Here is a 20,695-nt window from a genome sequence, read left to right on the forward strand (position 1 = left end):
TGATTGGGGCCATTACTCAGAACCAAAACACATAGTGTTGACACATAAAATAGACCACAATCTACTTCTTGGCAAGCTAGAAAAATGTGAGATAGACAGCACCACCACCAAAAGTGTTTGTAACTAGCTAAAAAGTCATATTCAACATGTAATCCTCAGTAGAACTACATTTACATGGAGGGGAGTAAGCAGTGGGGAATCCCAATGTTCCATTTTGGGCCCAGTTCTCTTTAATATCTTTTTGAACAATCTAGATGAGGGAATAGAAGGGGAAGTCATCAAATTTGGATATGACAATACTGTAAGTGGTATGAATAGGCAACACCCCAGAGTACAAGCTCAAGATCCAAAAGGATTTTGACTGACATGAACACTGATTACAGAAATTGGGTATGTCTAGTCTAATGAAAAGAAAGACTAGGGGAGACATGAAAGCAGTGTTCTAATATTTGGAATGCTGCCAGACAGATGAGGGTGTCAAACTAATTTTCAAAGCACCAGAAGGCAAGACAAGAAACAATGGATGGAAACTAATCAAAGAGAGAAGCAACCTAGAACTAAGATGAAATTTCCTGACTGAGAAAAATCAATCAGTGGAATGGCTTGCCTTCAGAAGTTTTGGGTGCTCTATCACTGGAGGCTTTTAAGAAGAAACTGGACAGCCATTTGTCTAAAATGGTATAGGGCCGTGATGGCGAATCTATGGCATCCGTGCCAGAGGTGGCACGCAGTGCCCTCTCTGTGGGCACACAAGCCATTGCTCCAGTTCAGCTTTGCTGCACATGTGTGTGTGCCTCCTGCTAGCCAGCTGGTCTTTGGATCTCTGCCACGCATGTGCAGGGAGCACACAGGGGCCACGTGCACATGTGTGGAAGTCAGGCATGTGGGGGAGCGTGCGTGCATGCACAGAGTGCATGCAGGGGGGCACACAAGCATGTGTGGAGGGCGCTTGCAGGGGGCCATGCGCACATTACATTTTGGGGGTTTGGGACGGACATGCGCATTTGCGCGCTCACATGTGCGCTTTGGGCACTCGGTCCGGAAAAGGTTAGCCATCACTGGTATAGGGTCTCCTGCTTGATCAGTGGGTTGGCCTAGAAAATCTCCAAGTTTGTTTGTTTTTTGTTTGTTTATTTATTCATTTGATTGATATTAATTCACACATGGCGACTCAAGGCAGCTTACAAGAATATAAAAATGTCATATAAAAACAATAAAACAGAGAATTAAATATAAAAAAAAATAAAATAATCCCCCACCCCGCCGCTTCAGCGACAACACATCATATGAGCCACTTAATGGGTTCCATCCCACTCTGTGTTCCCCAGGCCCGCTGGCAGAACCAGGTCTTCAGCCTGGTTCTTTGTATGTAAAGTTTATTGTCATTGTACAATATACCCATACAACGAAATTCACATAACACCCAGAGACCAAGCCCAACATACATGACAATCCCGACACATCCCCACCCCTAAACCACCCAAGCATCCACACAGCAGACCAAGTACCATAATGCTGTCCAACAGCTCACTGATAGTGGCCTTCAGTTCATTGTTGAGTGCAATTATAGCTCTGGAATAAAAACTATTCAGAAGATGTGGGAATACTCAGCAATCTATCTTCATTTCAACAAAGTGTTGATATCATGGCATTCCAATTAGCAAGCCAGTTGCTAATTGTGAACTGGATGGTATGACAACGAAGGAAATGTGTCAACTGGCACTCTAGAATACAGCAAGGTAACCCACAGACCACAGGTCATACATAGCTTGAACTATCCCACACACACACAGTCACACATCTTTGAGGTCAATCATATGTTAACTGTACAACATATTTATAATGTTTTTCTGCCAATCTTTTGCTTATATCTAGTCCTGCAAAAAGTCCTCTATTTTTCTTTCCTAGGCTTATGGATTGCCTGGATAAGTTTCCTCTATCTTTACTTGCTGAGGTTTGCTGCCAAAATTCAGCAGTAACTATGGCATCTTTCTCTATAACTATTACATTTTATTCCCTCCATTCTCCACCCTAGTCTCTCTACCCTGAAAGCTTGCAAACAAGAAAGCTATTTTGCACCAGCATTTGTCTTATTTCCTTTTGTGGAAAGGAACAACACATTGTTGACCTTTCCTTCCTCCTGTACTTTATGAGATTACTGCCAATGTGCGCAGGCAGGGCCTCTTATTGCTTGAAGGCAGCATACAACAGGAGAAGGATTCTAATTATGCTTCTTATTAAATTAGTTGTCAATGACAGTAGGAATAGCCATGACTATTGTTAAATAAATTGATGAGTCTGTGGACAGTGAAATTAAAATAATGACAAATTATTTTTAGGGTTTTTTATTTTGAGTATATGATATTGCAATCAAATGTGCAGATGAGATGGGGGCTTCCTAAAAGGATTATGAAATTGTGGTTGATCAAAAGTTGAATATAAGTCAGCAGCAGGATATAAGTACTAAAACAGAAAAATCAGTTGTAAAACACATCAATTGAAATATTGTTTCCAAATCATCAGAAGGGGAAGAACTGAGGGAGGGAGGGAGAGAAAGAAAGAAAGAAAAAAAAAAGGATAGCAGGGATAACCAGGGATTGGTACATATGAAGAAAAATTGTAGGAACCAAGTAAAAAGTGCTAAGAAGTGATTTGAGAGCGCTATTTCAGATAATGAAAAGGTACAACGCAGAGAAAGTTCATTGTTGTTCCAGGGTTCATATCCCAGAATTATGGTCTTTTATAGGAAAGGAGTTTCCAGTTCTGCCTTAGGAGAAACTTTCTAATGGCAAGAGCAATTTAATAGTAGAGCAAAATACTCAAGGCTGCCCTTTGCTCAATACGTTCAAAAAGCTGAACCAGCATCTAATAGGGAGTTTTCATATCGATTCCCGCACTAAGCAAAGCCTTGGACTTGATCATTGACTGCTTGAATTCAATAATTCAATATATCTGCTTATTTATGGAAATCATTTATACAGTTTATAAAAAGTATTCTGTGAAAATGCAGGAGCTAGAGGCAACTGAGCCCTCAGCTGGCTCAGACATAGCATGGCCTGCCAAGCCACAAAATTCTTTTATTTCATTTTTTATTTTCATTTTATTAAATTTGTATACCGCCCTACTCCTGAAGGACTCAGGGCGGTGAACAGGCACGAAATAAAACACATAAATACAAAAGTTAAAACATGATTAAAACCCAATTAAATAATTTTTGCCCGAGACAATTTAAAACTCCCAATAATTTAAAACGAATTAAAATTTGAGTTTAAAAATTTAAAAGAAGGGGAAAAAATTAGGCCAGGCCGGCCTGCTGGAATAGGAGTGTCTTCAAAGCATGGCAGAAAGTGCGCAGATCCGGGATCCTCCGTATCTCCGGGGGGAGCTCGTTCCAGATAGTAGGTGCCCCCACAGAGAAGGCCCTCCCCCTAGGGGCTGCCAGTCGACATTGTTTGGCTGACAGCACCTGGAGGAGCCCCTCTCTATGAGAGCATACCGGCCGGTGGGAGGCTGTTTGTGGTAGTAGGCGGTCTCGTAAGTAGCCAGGTCCTAAGCCATGGAGCGCTCTAAAGGTGATAACCAAAACCTTGAAGCGCACCCGGAAGACCACCAGGAGCCAGTGCAGCTCACGCAGGAGAGGTGTCACATGGGGGCGCCATGTTGCTCCCATAACCACCCGCGCGGCCGCACTCTGCGCCAGTTGGAGCCTCTGGGTGCTCCTCAAGGGGAGCCCCATGTAGAGAGCGTTACAATAGTCCAGGCGGGAGGTAACGAGGGCATGAGTGACTGTGTGTAGGGAGTCCCGATCCAGAAAGGGACGCAACTGGCGAATCAGGCGAACCTGATGAAAGATCCTCCCGGTCACGGCCGTCAAGTGCTCTTCTAAAGACAGCCGTGAGTCCAGGAGGATGCCCAAGTTGCGAGCCCTCTCCGTGGGGGCCAGCGATTCGCCCCCAATAGTCAGCGATGGCGTCAACTGACTATATCGGGACGTCGGAAACCACAGCCACTCGGTCTTGGATGGGTTGAGCCTGAGCCTGTTCCTCCCCATCCAGATCCGCACGGCCTCCAGACACCGAGACATCACTTCAAGGGCATCGGCTCCTTATCAGCTCCTCATATGAATAATAGTGGGTGGGGGGAGGGAATGACTTGATCTGAGTCTCACATAGCAATGCAAGTGGCCAAACTAGACAAATCCAAGTCAAAAATTGGCTTACAGCAAAGCTGGTAGACAGCAGCAGGATCAAGGTCTTTTTTTGGTTACAAATGTGGCTTCTCCTTTCTTGCTATACTTTGTAAAAACATCTTGTCAAATTAGGAATTATTTTCAATGTGTTAATCTGCAGCTGGCCAAGAAAGGTATTACTTTAATTATGGGGTTGGATTTGATCTCTTATGATCAGCACAGCTGTTTTTGTGTTTATATTGCTGCAATGTTCCTTCTTTTAATCATTCCAATTAAGAAATTCAAAATTCAAAAATAATTTGTGGAAAAGATCCCAGGAACCCTAATCCTGGACCTCACCAATATCTAATCTCTTCAGTTAGGGTTTGTTTGAAGTATGCCTAGTTTCTTCTTTGCAAGTAGAGTTTTGGAAAGTTTCTCCTCTTTCAAGAGCAGCTTACTATGTACTACAGGCAGGAAGAGCAAAGGCAAATGTCCAAAGATATAGTAAACAAGTTGAAGTACACAAACACTTTCCTGGATGCTCACACTCTTTGCTCCTCAACAGAAAATGAAAGATGAAGGAAATTATAAAGAAATCTGAATTTTATGAAGAACATTACCTGAAATGTTCCATCTTCAGAAGGCCGTAATGATTCCCACTCTGGAGAATCCAAGAATTGATATGGGAAAACATAATGTAAAAACTGTCCATCCTGACTTACTTTAACCCTGCAGAAAGAGAAAAGGAGGGCAAGAAAATTATTAAAATTAAAAAAACTGTTGTGCAATTGATGAACAATTAAAAGACATATGATAAAGTCCATGCAGGTGGTCATTTAGATACAAACAACACCTTCATATAGGATAGAGTTGTTTTAGACATTAATATCTGTGGCAGTTTTAAAAAATACTGTTCAACAATATCAGGTTGTTCTGCACACAATATAAGTAACACGAAGACAAGGCAAGCAGGTGCAAAGAACAGTAACAGTCAGGAAGAAGGAAGTAATAGTGAGGCTTCAAGCTGTGTGTGCAAACTGCTATTCATTAATATGCCCCTAAAAGAAGTAAGCATTTCACAGGAAGCAAGCTTCATAGCTCTAACCAAGGCTAGTAAACAATGACTCGGAAGGTTTGATGAAACAGCTCCCTTCCCTTTCTGGCTTCGTCCTTGTTCTGAAACATATGTTCACAACAAGAAGAAGGGAAATACTTTTTGTCAAAGCAATGACACCCCATGAGTCAACTATTCTGTCTTAGACAGTTAGAGCCTTTTCAAAGTTCCCCTCCCTCGTTGGGTGTAGCCATTTTGTGTATTGGACAGCCATTTCATTCAGCCCTGTTTGCATCTACCCATTTTGTCTGTGATGAAAAAAAAGCAAAGGGTCTGTGACAACCTATAATCTAGTCCCACCAATCAAGAGACTTTTCCCATCTGAGAAGAGATCTTAGAAAAGATGTGGCAAGGCCCTGATCGTTGCCTAGAGAGCATTCTCACCTTCCAGATTGGATCATGACCATGGAATCTTTCTGTTGCAGAGCTTCTTTTCTACATTGTTGCTGATGCTTGTATATAAACCATATAATGCTGCCAAGATACTATTCTTTCTCAAAACAGAGGACAAATTTACCCTATGGTAGGGGTGTCAAACCCCAATCATATTGCGGGACGTATCACAACATATCGGGATGTTTTTTGCCTTTGTGGAGCCTGGCGTGGTGTGGCCTGCACAGGCTGAATCCAGCCTGCAGCTGCCAGTTTGACAGGCCTGCCCTAGGGTTTTAATAAGCATTGTATTATTGAATGCTTCCAGGAAAAAACAAATTAATTTTCAAGGATATATTTTGCTCTTGCATTGTTCTAGGAATTTTAAGAGGAATTTTAAATATTTTTCATTCAGGCTGACTAGTCTCTTGGTTTCCTTCAACAGAATAAATTCTGAACAGTATGATTAAAGATACATACCTGGTAAAAGTTTTCTGCATTTCATCACAATGACAAACCAATTCCAGAACACCATCCAGTATTGCTAAATTAAAACATTATTGTCAAGAGTAAAGGTTAATCTTGTGACTTCATTTGGCTTTGCTATTGTTCCAGACTGCCTCTGTTTCACTTGGCTGTACTGCTAATTTGCACATACTCCTAAAAGGGGACTGAGATATGGCCGATAAAGAATAATACTAGAGGCCAAATTTTAACTTTTAGATATCTTATGTACAGTGTTTCAACACTCTAATGTCAGGTGTGAACAAATTCAATCTATCTCCAATAATGCTAAGAATCATATTATTAAAGCTGTACTCAGTTTCTTTTTTTCTAAAGGAAGGAAAAATATGTTTACTGCCATAAGGGTCTATAGCAAATTTTTTCACCCAGATGTTATATGGCATATGTGGGAAGTTTTATATCAAAATATACCATGTTTCTCCAAAAATAAGACCTGGTCTTATTTTCTTTTGGGCCCCAAAATAAGCACCAGGTCTTATTTTCGTAGGATGTCATACCCGCTTACCTTAGCACCACTGCAACCATGCATCCCACACCCCAAACCTGTCGCCTGTCTTTTTCTGCAGCCACTCTCACCACTCACTGCCAGACGCTGCATGACTCATCATGCCGATGTCACCACTCATGGCAGGAGGCTGCATGGCATGTTGCATCATTGTGTGCGCAGGCAGCGGCACGGCGCAACGTGCCATGTGGCATCCTGCTCCAAGCAGCAACACTGGTGCAATGCGCCATGAAGCTTCCTGCCACGACCATGGACACCAGCCATGTGGCATCTGGCCACAAATGGCCACAGAAGGGCAATGACATAACAGATGTCAGGGCATGGGAGGCCTGGCTGCTGCAGTCCTAAAGTAAGCAGGTGCAGGGCGCTGGGGCAGCTCCACCCTCCCACCCCTACCCTAGCTTGATTTTTACACATGTGCTTTGCCCCACCTCATACAACAAGATGGTGGGTGGGGCTTAATTAGGGCTTATTTTGGGGTAGGGCTTATATCAGCTGCAGGCGTGAAAATCGGGTTAGGGCTTGTTTTTGGGGTAGGTCGTATTCTTGGGAAAACGCTGTATTTTATTCCTTATACTATCTCCACTGTTGCAATATTTTCAGGATCAGACTCAATAAAGATAATAGAAGTTATAGGTTTAAATATAATTCTCTTTAATCATAATAGGCATTCTATATTCGCTGAATATTCAAGATAGAAGCAAGGAAAATGGGGAGGATGGCTCCTTTTATATACAAGGGGCGGAGCCAGGAATGGGAGTGGTAAATTATGAATACATTAAAGCTCAAGTAATAAGTTAACCCCTGATGTTCCATATATACATTATTTACACATTAGAGAATAAGGCATTTACATCTGACAAATCCCCCTCTAAATGCCGGTTCGTTATACAACACCAGTTACATTCAGATTCAGGACAATATAATACATATAATTTAGAAGTTAAATATTTGTGTTGTTTAGAAGGTAAGGGTTTTGTTAATATGTCAGCTAATTGTTCAGAAGTATCACAATGTATTGCTTTGATGAATCCGTCTTGAGATAGTTGTCTCACGTGCTTAAATTTTATATCAATATGCCTGGACCTTTGTCCAATTGCATCGGATCTAGAAATTTCAATGGCCGCTTTATTATCTTCATGCATAATAAATGGTAAAGTAGGTTTCTTCCAAACATCTGTGATCAAATCATTGAACCATACAAGGTTATTTGCAGCTTTAGACAAGCAAACATATTCTGCTTCTGTGGTAGAGGTGGCTACCAGTTCTTGTTTACCAGTATACCAGTAAACTGGACAATCGTTCAATAGAAAAACATAACCAGAGGTACTTTTTCTGCATGATGTATCACCAGCCCAATCTGCATCAGCATAACAAGTAATTTTTGGTTCTTTGTCATTATTGGGTTCCAATATTAAACAAAAATCTAATGTACTTTTCAGATATCTTAAAATTCTTTTGACAGCTTCCCAATGATACAAGGTTGGTTTGCTAACATATCTTGACAATAAATTGAGAGGTAATGCAATATCTGGCCTAGTCCAATTAGATATATAAAGGAGTGAACCTATAACTGATCTGTAAAATGTGTTGTCTTTAAACTCAGGGGAAGATTCATCATTGTTTCTAAGAAAATCAGTTTGCATAGGTGTGTCACATGTTTTGGCATTATTTAAGTTACATTTGTTTAGGAGTTCAATGATTTTATCTTTCTGAGTAAGTTTGAATCCCCTTTTTGTTTTGTTAATTTGTACACCAAGGTATTTATTCACTCTACCTAGTGATTTCAATGAGAAGTGTTCGTTTAACTTATTTACAAAGATTTCCCTGCTCTTTTTATGCTTTCCAATATATAAAATATCATCCACATAAATTAATACAAATTCAATATGATCATTACACTTTTTTACAAAGAAACAGTTATCAGCAGTGGTGGCGTTGAAATCCATGGTCTTTAGTACTTTTACCAAACAATCGTACCATCTTTTGCCAGATTGTTTCAATCCGTACAGACTCTTATTTAGTAACCAAATTTCGTTCTTATTAGTGTATTGACTGTGTGGTGCTCTTACATATATTTCCTTATCTAATTTTGCATGTAAGTATGCAGTCTGTATGTCATATTGAAACACGTCTAGATTGAGTGCAGATGCTACTACAAGAGCTGTTTTGACACTCTCTGTTCTCACTGTGGGTGAATATGTGTCAGTATAGTCTTCTGGATATTTTTGTGCATAACCTTGTGCAACTAGTCTGGCCTTGTATAAGGTATTACCTCCTTCTAAATTCTTAATTTTATAAATCCACCTGGTACCTATAATTGTTTTATCCTTAGGTGCGATCGCAGGTGTGAATACATTTAATCCTTGTAAACTTTTCATTTCTTTTTCCATAGCTAGTTCCCATTTTTCTCTTTCTTCACGGGGAAGTTTCAATACTTCCTCATATGTATTAGGTGTTATTTGTTCCCCATCCATATGCATAATATAATCTTTGTATTTATTTGGTATTTGGTTTCTATTATTTCTAATATTTCTTTCAGGTTTGCTATGGTTGTCATGCAAATATCTGGCTTCCTTTTTTGTTAATGTGTCTGTCTTTATTTTATGCTGACTATTTGTCCAAGTTTTGGTTTTGTTCTTACTTTTGTTAATATTCTGATTTTCTGTTGTTCCTTCCTCGCAAGATATATTATCTTTGCTTTTATTAGGAAAAATTTCATTAAGGTGCAACTTAGACCAATTGGCCTGCTCATGAAACACAGCTGTTCTGGATACTATAAATTTGTTATTATTATCGATGAATCTGTACCCTTTGGTTCCAGTTTCGTATCCCATGAATCTTAATCTCCTGGATACGTTTTCTCCCTTTCTCCTCAATTGTTTAGGTATGTGCACGTCTGCAGTAACTCCAAATATGTGCATGTGTGCTAATTTAGGTTTTCTATTGTACATCACCTCATATGGTGTCTTATTCACAATACTGGACCATGTTCTATTTTGAGTGTAATTTGAATAATGTAAGGCTTCTGACCAAAATTGTTTGCCTAAACCAGCATCCTCTAATGTGCATCTAATCATGGTTTGTAGTGTGGAGTTCTTTCTCTCTGCAATCCCATTTTGAAAGGCAGAAAATGGATTGGACGTGAAATGTAGCATCCCTCTATCCTTTAACCATTGGGAGAATTCTTTAGACATGAATTCACATCCCCTATCTGTCATAATTTGTTTTATTCTGATATTATGTTGTGTTTCTATGCGTTTGTAGAATTCCTTAAATTTCTGAAAGGTTTCATCCTTGTGCTTTAATGTGTAAACAAAACCATAGCGACTGTAATCATCCACTATTGTTAGGAAGTAACGTTTTCTATAGGTAATTGATGGAGTTAATGGACCAACTAAGTCCATATGTACCAAATCAAAAATATTGTTAGTTGATCTGTTAGATTTTTTTGGTCTAGGACTGGTTTTTAGTTTGGTGGATTTACATACTGAGCATTCTAAATAATTTTCACAATTTTTTTATTTTTACACCTTCTGCGTGTTCAGTCATTTTTTGTACTACAGGAAAGCTTGCATGTCCTAACTTCCTATGTAAGATATGAGCACACTCATCATGAATTGGTTTACCTATTTTTGGTTTCTTCTCATTGTGTGTATTTTTGTTATCATGAGTTATTTTACATTCATCATTGTCACTGTTACTGACATTTTCATCATCTGCTTCAATACAATCTTCCATATTTGAATCAATGTTATGTAACCATCTTTCTTTGGTTATCAGATAGGGTAGACCCCCTTTTATCATCACAGTGCCTATATTTGTTTTGTTCTTTTCTATAGTTGCTTTCCCCTTTGAGAAAACTATATTGATGTCAGATTCTCTGCTTAGTTTTATAGCACTTAGTATGTTGTGAGGTATTTCTGGGATTAATAATACCCCCTCTATTTTCCCTAAACCAGGCAAGGTCACATTTCCTCTGCCTAATACTTGAACCTTTTCTTGATTAGCTACCTTTATCACAAACTTATCTTCTGTAAATGAAGATAATATACTTTTGTTATTAGTGGTGTGATTTGTTGCACCAGAATCAATAAGCCAATTATTGTTCTCATCTTGTTGTGTTTTGGTGCTGTCTTGTTTATTTAGCCCATTTAGTGACCCAGATTTTCTCTCTTTTGAATTTTCTCTACCCCCTCTACTTTCTCTGTAGTTTGGTGGACTTCTATATTTGTGTCTATCTGTGGAAGATTGTCTGTAATTGTATTTGCTCCTATATTCTGGCCTATGTCTCTCCCTTGGGACTTTGGGACAGTCTCTTCTACTGTGTTCCCTGGATCCACAAATGTGGCATCTAAAGGCCTCATTATATTTATCTTGAAAGACTACTTTCCTAAAAGATTTGTGTTCTGTTTGGTTACTGGAACGATTTTTTCTTGAATTGTCTTCTGCTATCAATTTGTTAGATAGACTTTCTATTGATAAATATCCCAAATTAATGGTATCTAAGTGTGACATAAAGCTATCCCATGATGGATCAAGTGAATTGATAATAACACTTTTCATAGTTTGATCTGAAATCACTTCCCCCCTCAATTGCAGCTCAGCTCTTATTTTGTTTAGATTTATCAAATGTTCACTTATAGAAACCCCTGGTTTCACTCTAGAAGAAAAGAAATCCTTAGACATTCTTGTGGTTGTGGCTACGCTATCGCTGTGAAATAGATTAAACATGCATTGAATTATTTCTGATACAGTTAGGTTTGGTTTGATGCTATGATACATTGCAGGAGACACGCTAGAAATTATTATGAAAAATGCTCTATGATGTAAACAGTCTATTTTTAAAGTCCAAGGTCTTCTTGGAGGACTAGTTATAAAGAATAGTAAATTTTCTTTCATAAGAATAACCTGAAGCTGTTGGTACCACTCTTGTAAATTAATGCCATCAACTCTAAGTTTTGGGAAGTCACTGGGTAAGTTCCCCACATTATTTTGTCCATTACTTACAACCTGAGGCAGTCCGTGGTCTCTCAAGTGCAGGAAATTACAGAACGGCATTGGGATGCTTGTAACGAGTCTGCGCGGTTCTCTGGCCAGTTCAAGTCTTTCGGGGCCGTCTACGTAGTTTTGCACATGCGCGTTGCTCATTTCTTCTTTGGCGCCGTTGTGGAAGGTTCTCTCCATTTCAGCTCTCTCGATCCGCTCCTCTTCAGATGAGTCGGTCTCTGGCTCGGTTTTTGGGGCTTTGGTGATGGCGGCGGTTCTTCTCTTTCTCTTGTGTGTGCTGGCACTCGATTCTGTCTGCGGTGTAGGACGGAATCGGCATGGCTCTCTGGGCTCGGGTGTCGTCGTTTTCGAAGTTAGGATGGGAGCGTGCAGGTCTTGAGTTGTCGGTTTGATTGCTTGCTTCTTCGTTGATGTCTTAGAAATTTTCAATCTTGGCCCAAAAGCAGCAAAAAGTGTTTTCATTGCTGACTCTACTTGAGACTTTGTTAAATCGTCTTCACTTTCTGATTTTGGTTCATCTGAAGAGTTTGAGACTTCTTTTTCACTTTCTTCGTCTGATAGCGTTTTTCGCGCCAGAAATTTTGAACTGAGCGTTTTGATTGGCTCTGCTTCACTCTCTTTTGAAGTTCGTTGAAACCAAGATGGCTGCCGTTCAAAATTTCGCGCGGGGTCACATCTTTTCTTTTTTACAACTATTTTCTCAGTAGTCATTTCACTCACAGTTTTTTGATCATTGGGTTTTTCTTTAATGATGTTTTTCTCTCTCGCTGCTCCGCTGTTCCTCAGCATCTCCTGGAGGTCCGCGATGAGGCTTTCATCATTCTTTTGGCTTTTTAGTATTTTTAATATTTCTGACCTGAGTTCGTTATTTTCTATCTCGATTTCTTCCTGGTCGTTATTTTCACTCATCAGTTCTTCTTCTTCAGTGGTGTATTCTTCGGATTCTCTCGAAATCGCATTAGTGGATTCGTTGATCATCTCTTGATCAGTTTCTATTTCTTTGCTGTAGGCCCTGGTGTTGGGCCTATCTTTCTTGGACATTTTTAATTACTTATTGAGTCAATTAACCATCCTCTGCTACCAGCTTGTTGCAATATTTTCAGGATCAGACTCAATAAAGATAATAGAAGTTATAGGTTTAAATATAATTCTCTTTAATCATAATAGGCATTCTATATTCGCTGAATATTCAAGATAGAAGCAAGGAAAATGGGGAGGATGGCTCCTTTTATATACAAGGGGCGGAGCCAGGAATGGGAGTGGTAAATTATGAATACATTAAAGCTCAAGTAATAAGTTAACCCCTGATGTTCCATATATACATTATTTACACATTAGAGAATAAGGCATTTACATCTGACATCCACCTTCCTTAAACGTTTATAGAATCCACAATGGACTGAGAATCAGCTTCTCCTCTAGTTAATTGACTGTCAAGCTGAAACTAACTTAATCAAATAAAAATAGCAAACGGGGAAAAATATTTTACTCAAATCTCCTCAAACTCCCAAATAAGTTATGCAGACCTAATCCACATATCAAAGGAGAAGGTCTGTAAACAGAAAATAGAGTAAATTAAAATGGAACTGCATATTCATAAGAATAAACATCATAGATGACATGTACCTATACATATCAATGCTCCTCAAATGTCACCCTAGAATCAGCACATATGCACTGCCATACTCTTGCCAACATCTTGCCACTTGTACTCACTATGTTGTAGTAAATTGTATTATGCATTCATATTGATGTTTTAGAAATACTTTAAATTGTACGGATTTTTACTGCTTTCTTTAAGCTAGGTTCTGTTGAATTTACTGGTTAATAACTGTAATAAGGATTATTCATATGGTAAAATTGATGGCAACCAAGGGCTCATAAAACAAGCTTGGGGACCATATGAGTTGTGTATGCCAAATATAGAGAGATCAAGAGGATTAGTGAAGCAGATCTTATTACAGAAAGAAGACGGGATGATGATTTCTCTTTCATCATTTGCGTTCTGATTATTTTCATTTTCAACTGCATTTTTTGTTGTATTCAAGTATTGTTCATCAGAAAACAACAAAATACAGAGAAACTTTGGAACAAAGCCACAGATGCCCCTCAGACATGCAACCACAAGAAAAGTCATCCAGCCACCTAACCATGCCTTCACACCGCCACAGTCGAAGGACAGACCAGGCAACCATAGTTCTCACAAGCTAACCAAATGTGCTTCTGAAACTACTGCCACAGGACAAGAAAGACATTGTGGAAAGAATAGCAGGAAACAGAAGAAACATTTAACCAATTTTAATCATGGTGAGATTTACTTAATGTCACATCATTATACCTAAATGCATTCCTTAGGGCTTATTTAAAAAGCTATATCCTGTCATATCTGCTATTTCTTCCTGAAAAAACAGCCCTTATATTTTCTTCATTTCAAAATACTGCATTCTGGCTATTCTCAGCCGTTGAAAGGTTGTATTTATTTATGTTCCAAAATCTAGGTGGATTCCTGAATAATGATTAAGACATTGATTAGATTTAGAATCCTAGAACTGGAAGGGACCTTAGGGGTGGTCAATGGCATGAGACCTTATCATCCTGACAAATGATTGTTCAATATTTTCTTGAAAACCTCTATCTCTTCCATAGTTTAATTGTTCTCATTGTCAGAAAGTTCCTCCTTAGTTCCAGGTTGGACCTATCTTTAATGAGCTTCCACTCATTGCTTCTTGTTCTACCCTCAAGAGCTTTGAAGAATAACAACTCATCCCCTTTCTATGGCAGCCCCTCACGTACTGGAAGACAGCTATCATGTCACTCTCTAATCTTTGTCTTCATTGAGGTAGATATACCTAGTTCCCTTTAACCGTTCATCATACCACTTAGCTTTCAGACTCCTTATCATCTTTGTTACTCTGCTCTGCACTATTTCTAAGATCTCAGCACCTTTTTTGTATCATGGTGACCGGAACTGTATTCCAAATGTTGCCTCATTAGTGCATTACAGTGCAGTATAGAGTGGTTTTATCACTTCTCGTGATCTTAATAGCAATGGCAATAGCACTTAGCACTTAATACTGCTTTAGCTTTACAGTGCTTTACAGCCCTCTCTAAGCGGTTTACAGAGTCAGCATATTGCCCCAACAACAATCTGGCTCCTCATTTTACCCTCCTCGGAAGGATGGAAGGGTGAGTCAACTTTGAGCCAGTGAGAATCAAACTGCCGAACTGTTGGCAGCAGGCAATCAGCAGAAGTAGCCTGCAGTACCGCATTCTAACTACTGCATCACCATGGCTCATCTGTTGATGCATTGGCTTTTTTGGCAGATGCAGCAAACGACTGCTCATATGTAAGTGGTGGTCCACTAGGATAATCAAGGCACAACGTATTTTGTGAGACTTGTACTGAGAATGTCTGACAGTATGGTCTTTAAGATGAGCCTCCTGATTCTGCTCTTTTTTTCTATGCTTCTCTGTTCAAAGGAAGCAAAGATCCATTATTATTGGAAACAGTATATATACTACACCCTTTAAAATTAAATAAGTTCAGCTAATAAAGCAGATGCTGGATATGCTGTTTTTCTTTTTTGATAATCTATGAAAGTTTCAAATTTTGTTAGCACGTTAGCTGGGTTTTGTGCATGTTATTGTACTTTTATGAAGTTATTTCAACCTGACCTTCACCTTACAGGTCTGCACCTGCTATATGTGGAAATTGTAAGTTCCATTTTTAAGATTATATTGCTACAGCATATGAAAACTACACCAATGTGGCTCTATTATAGATAATGAGCTTTTCTTCATAGCGGATCTGGGCCTGGGGCCGAACTGTCATGTAATCTTGGAATACCTTTCTTCTCCAGAGAGTGCTTGTTCTGAAGAATCATTCCATTACTATTTTTGTAAGGGAGACCTGTTTGTTTTTACCAAGCTGCCATCACCTTCTCCATCACTCTTGATAAATCTGTCATGGGCTACAATAATGTCTTGAAGAGGGAGGAAGGGAATGTCACAGTATCTGTTCGGATATTACTTCAATATCTTCCTAGATAAATTCCACTTGTAGTATCATTGCTTTAACCTTGTTAACAATATTTAAGAAAGAATTTCATTTTGGTAATCTATAAAGCCTCTCCCATTTAAATTCAAAGTCTCAATGTGTTACATATTGTGTCATTTTGTCTCTTTTCCATAAATTTTGATTTCCATTCTTGGCATATATTTAACATCCAACAACATTTTGTTGTTCCCTTAATGTTTTGCTTATCAACAATAATTTTCTTCTAAGGTTTAATAGATTGATCCCATTTCCCCAATGTTTAGGTTTGAAAGGCAGCCCATTTCATAAGTACATATTTTCAGGATCCTTGGGAGTTGTGTTCAGATCCTGCAAATCATTTTACCGAGCTACACTAAGGTGATTTACCTTTTTTTGCTAAAGATTGGAAACATAAAGATAATTTTTTATTATTGTTTTTGTTTGTTGCACAGTCAACTAGATGTTCAGACTGGGTTTGGCATTTTTGTATACCTATTGAGTCCTTTCCAAGGACCTGGGATAGGCAGATGTGGATGATTGATAGTGTTACAGATTATTGTCGCTGGATGTAAGCTGTTCCGATTAAAGCCATCTTTTGCAATTGACTGATGGTGAATTTGTCAATGCCAATGGTGTTCAAGTGATGCTCCAGTTGTTTTGGGATTGCACCCAAGGCACCTATTACTATTGGTATTACCTTTGATTGCTTTTGCCACAATCATTCTATTTCTATTTGCAGGTCTTTATATTTTGTTATCATTTCCAGTTTTTTCTCTTCTATTTAGCTGTCTCCAGGAACTGCCATGTCCACTAGCCAGACTTTTTTTGTCTTCTTATTGACAATTGTTAAGTCTGAGGTGTTATGTGACAGGTGCCTGTCTGTTTGAATTCTAAAGTCCCAGGGTAATTTAGCTTCTTCATTTTCTATGACTTTCTCTATTTTATGATCTCATCAGTTCTTGCTTGCAGGCAAATGATACTATTATTATTATTATTATTATTATTATTATTATTATTATTATCTTTATTCATTAAATATGAAACTCAGTCAACTGAACATTCAAAAATGCATCACAAATACCATTGACTGGTGCTAATGGTTGATACGGGTTGCTGCCAGCATCCAAGTACCTTCTTAAGATGTACGATGTTCCAAGCAGCGCAGTTTTTTGCAGTTCTGCTGGTGTTATTGCAGGAAGCTGCAATTTGCAGATGCATCTTATAAAATTATTGGACATGGTACCAAGTGCCCCGATGACAATGGGTATCACTGTTACATGTTTCATCCATAGCCGTGTAGTTTCGATGGCCAGGTCGCGATATTTCATTATTTTTTCCAGTTCCTTTTCTTCGACTCTGGCATCTCCTGGTACCACGATGTCAATAAATTGTATGTTTCGGTTTTCGACAACTGTGATATCTGGCATTTTGTGTTCCAAGTGACGATCTGTCTGTATTCGAAAGTCCCACAAGATCTTCACCTTCTCATTTTCTATAACTTTTTCCACTTTATGTTCCCATGACTTTTTGGATACAGGAAAGTTGTATTTTTTACATAATGATCAGTGGACTAATTTAGCAATTCTGTCATGTCTAGCTTTGTAATCAGTTTGTGCGATTTTACTGCATTCACATATTAAATGTGAAACAGTTTCAACTTTGTTGTTGCAAAGTCGGCAGTTTGGATTGTTGGTGGATTTTTGTATCTTTGCTTTCATGGCATTAGTTTGTAGTGTTTGTTCTTGAGTAGCGAGTATTAAACATTATTATTATTATTATTATTATTATTATTATTATTATTATTATTATTATTATTAATTGGTTAATCTTTAGTGAGATTCACAGCCTTTGAAGGCTGGTTAATAGCTCAGCAGCTCGAGTCCTAACCAAGGACCTAGGAACTGTTAAGGTATCGTCGGAGGATGTAAGCTGTTCCGAGTAAGGTGGTTTTTGTAGAGTCAAAATGTTCAAGTCCGGCAAATTTAGAATTTCTAAATAGCGGGGTAGCCCTTTGGGTATTGCTCCGAGGGCTCCAATTACAATCGGGACAACACATGATTTCTTTTTCCACAGTCGCTCAACTTCAATTTGTAAGTCCTGGTACTTTGTGATTTTTTCTTGCTGCTTATCTTCAATTCGTGCATCACCAGGTATTGCAATGTCAATGAACCATACTTTTTTCTTTTCAACTATTGTTATGTCAGGTGTGTTGTGGACCAAGTGCCTGTCAGTCTGAATCCTAAAGTCCCACAAGATCTTGAGTTTCTATAATTATAATTATAATTATAATTATAATTATAATTATAATTATAATTATAATTATAATTATAATTATTATTATTATTATTATTATTATTATTATTATTATTATTATTATTATTATTATCTCTTTTATTCATTAAACATGAAACTCAGTCAACTGGACATTTAAAAATGTGTCACAAATACCATTGACTGGTGCTAATGGTTGATACGGGTTGCTGCCAGCATCCTAGGTATCAACCAAGTATCTTCTTAAAATATATGATGTTCTGAGCAGCGCTGTTTTTTGCAGTTCTGCTGGTATTATTCAATTATTATTATTATTATTATTATTATTATTATTATTATTATTATTTAATCTTTAGTGAGATTCACAGCCTTTGAGGCTGGTTAATAGCTCAGCAGCTCGAGTCCTAACCAAGGAGCTAGGAACTGTTAAGGTATTGTCGGAGGATGTAAGCTGTTCCAAGTAAGGTGTTTTTTTGTAGAGTCAAAATGTTCAAGTCCGGCAAATTTAGAATTTCTAAATAGCGGGGTATCCCTTTGGGTATTGCTCCAAGGGCTGCAATTACAATCGGAACAACACACGATTTCTTTTTCCACAGTCGCTCAACTTCAATTTGCAAGTCCTGGTACTTTGTGATTTTTTTATTATTTATTATTATTATTATTATTATTATTATTATTATTATTATTATTATTACTACTACTACTACTACTACTACTACTACTACTACTACTATTATTTTTGAGTAGGGTGCTTGTTATTATTGTTGTTATTGTTGTTGTTAATCTTCTATTCGATTTAAGGACCTAACAGCTATTAAGGTAGCATCTGAGTATATAGGCAGTTCCGAGTAGGGTGGTTGCAGTAGTGGAATTAAAATAATTTAAAAACCAGTTCTCTGCCCTAATGAGCAGCTGGGTAGGTGTAGCTCGGTGGTCAGGTGACTAGGTGGGCTTGGCCAACTCATGTCGAGGGCTGCCTCGCCTTGCCCGGCCTCTCCTTGCCACGCCCAGCCCTGCCTCACCCCTCCCCTCCCAGCCACTGCTTATCATGCCTGGCCTCTCCTCTCCTCGACTTACGACCACAATTGAGCCCAAAATTTATGTTGCTAAGTGAGAAATTTATTAAATGAATTTTGCCCCATTTCACAATTTTTCTTGCCACATTTGTTAAGTGAGTCACTGCAGTTGTTAAGATAGTAACTTAGTAACTGTTAAGTGAATCTGGCCTCCCCATTGACTTTGCTTGTCAGAAGGTTGCAAAAGGGGATCACATGACCCTGGGAGACTACAACCATCATAAATGTGAGACAGTTGTCAACTGTCTGAATTTTTATCACGTGATCGTGGGGATGCTGCAACGGTCGTAAGTGTGAAAAACGGTCATAAGTCACTTTTTTCAGTGCCATTGTAACTTTGAATGAACTAAATGAACTGTTGTAAATCAGGGATTACCTGTACAATTACCTGTATAAATAGCTTATTTGCTTGCAAAAAGCTGCCCTAAATACCAATAATTAGATTAGAAATGGGGGAATACACACTGAAGATCAATGAGTCACAGCCATCATGAAACCTAAACCATTCTGTCTGAATACTTTCCTTTTCATCAGCAATACCTGCAACCTGGAGTTACAAATCAGGCAGAGTGCCAGACAGTGGTGAAATCCAATTTTTTTTACTACCGGTTCTGTGGGCGTGGCTTGGTGGGCGCGGCTTGATGGGCATAGCAGGGGAAGGATACTGCAAAATCTCCATTCCCTCCCCATTCTGGGGCCAGCCAGAGGTGGTATTTGCCGGTTCTCCGAACTACCCAAAATTTCTGCTACCGGTTCTCCAGAACCTGTCAGAACCTGCTGGATTTCACCTCTGGTGCCAGAGCACCTTGAGGAATTAAAATAGTTAAAATGCAATGATAACTATCAGCAGCCAACACTTGCTCATAAAGTGAAACCCTTTAGCAGAGAGGTCATTTAAGCTCTCCAGAAAGCATACTTGGGCTACAAAATGCCAACCCAAAGAGACAAATTAACAAAATATATAAGGGACACAGGTTCAAGTCACTGCCCTCCCAAGCTTGTCAGGATCACAATAAAAATAAGTATATGCCACAGATATCTAAATAAACTTCAAGCCAGGTGCCATGTTACTAAGCCTTATTATCATGAGAGAAAACTAATACGAATTGGAGGGAGGATCCACACCCCTACCTCCTTTTTTTTTTAATCTTACTATCAGTGAGCAATCATGTGCCTTTGCCACTCCGAAGCAATGCAAGAGACTCCTACCCCAAAGGTGCTTTTTCAAGAGGCAACTTGACTTTCTGGAAAACAAGAAAGTCCAATTGCCCCTTGAAAAAAGCACCTTTGGGACAACCATGACCTGGATGACTGGAGAATCCCCATAGACAAGAGACTCCTGTGCTCAGTGAACTGGCAAAGCACCCTTTTCCACCCAGGAGAAGCAATCCTTAGCTCCATTTGCACTACTTAAAGATATTAGCTGATCTCACTTCACAAAATATCGTAAGGAAACCATCCAGATTTAAGAAAAGATTGTGTTGGAGGAAAGAGGGAAAGACACAGCTTGAAAAATATTTCTTTTTCTAGACAGAATTGCTTAACTCGATCATGCAGGCAGCGGCAGTTCGAAAAAATTACCTCATCACTTTTCTATCAGTGGGAGGGGAAGAGA

At 38.8% G+C, this 20,695-nt stretch overlaps 1 protein-coding gene across 4 annotated transcripts in view; it reads right to left on the reverse strand.

Annotated features, from left to right (window-relative positions):
- Window positions 1-20,695, reverse strand: part of POPDC2 (popeye domain cAMP effector 2) — a 48,242-nt gene that overhangs the window by 13,984 nt on the left and 13,563 nt on the right. For 3 of the 4 annotated variants that reach the window (XM_070938368.1, XM_070938366.1, XM_070938367.1), the window contains exon 2: window positions 4,792-4,900. In XM_070938368.1, coding sequence (XP_070794469.1) covers window positions 4,792-4,900 — 109 coding nt within the window. Of the gene's footprint in view, window positions 1-4,791; window positions 4,901-6,137; window positions 6,202-20,695 lie in introns of all 4 variants that reach the window. The other variant, XM_070938369.1, reaches the window with a different exon arrangement.

The sequence above is a fragment of the Pituophis catenifer genome, unplaced genomic scaffold, assembly GCF_029215685.1.
Source record: "Pituophis catenifer annectens isolate HBS135680 unplaced genomic scaffold, rPitCat1.0.hap2 SCAF_2, whole genome shotgun sequence".
Taxonomy (NCBI): Eukaryota; Metazoa; Chordata; class Lepidosauria; order Squamata; family Colubridae; genus Pituophis; species Pituophis catenifer.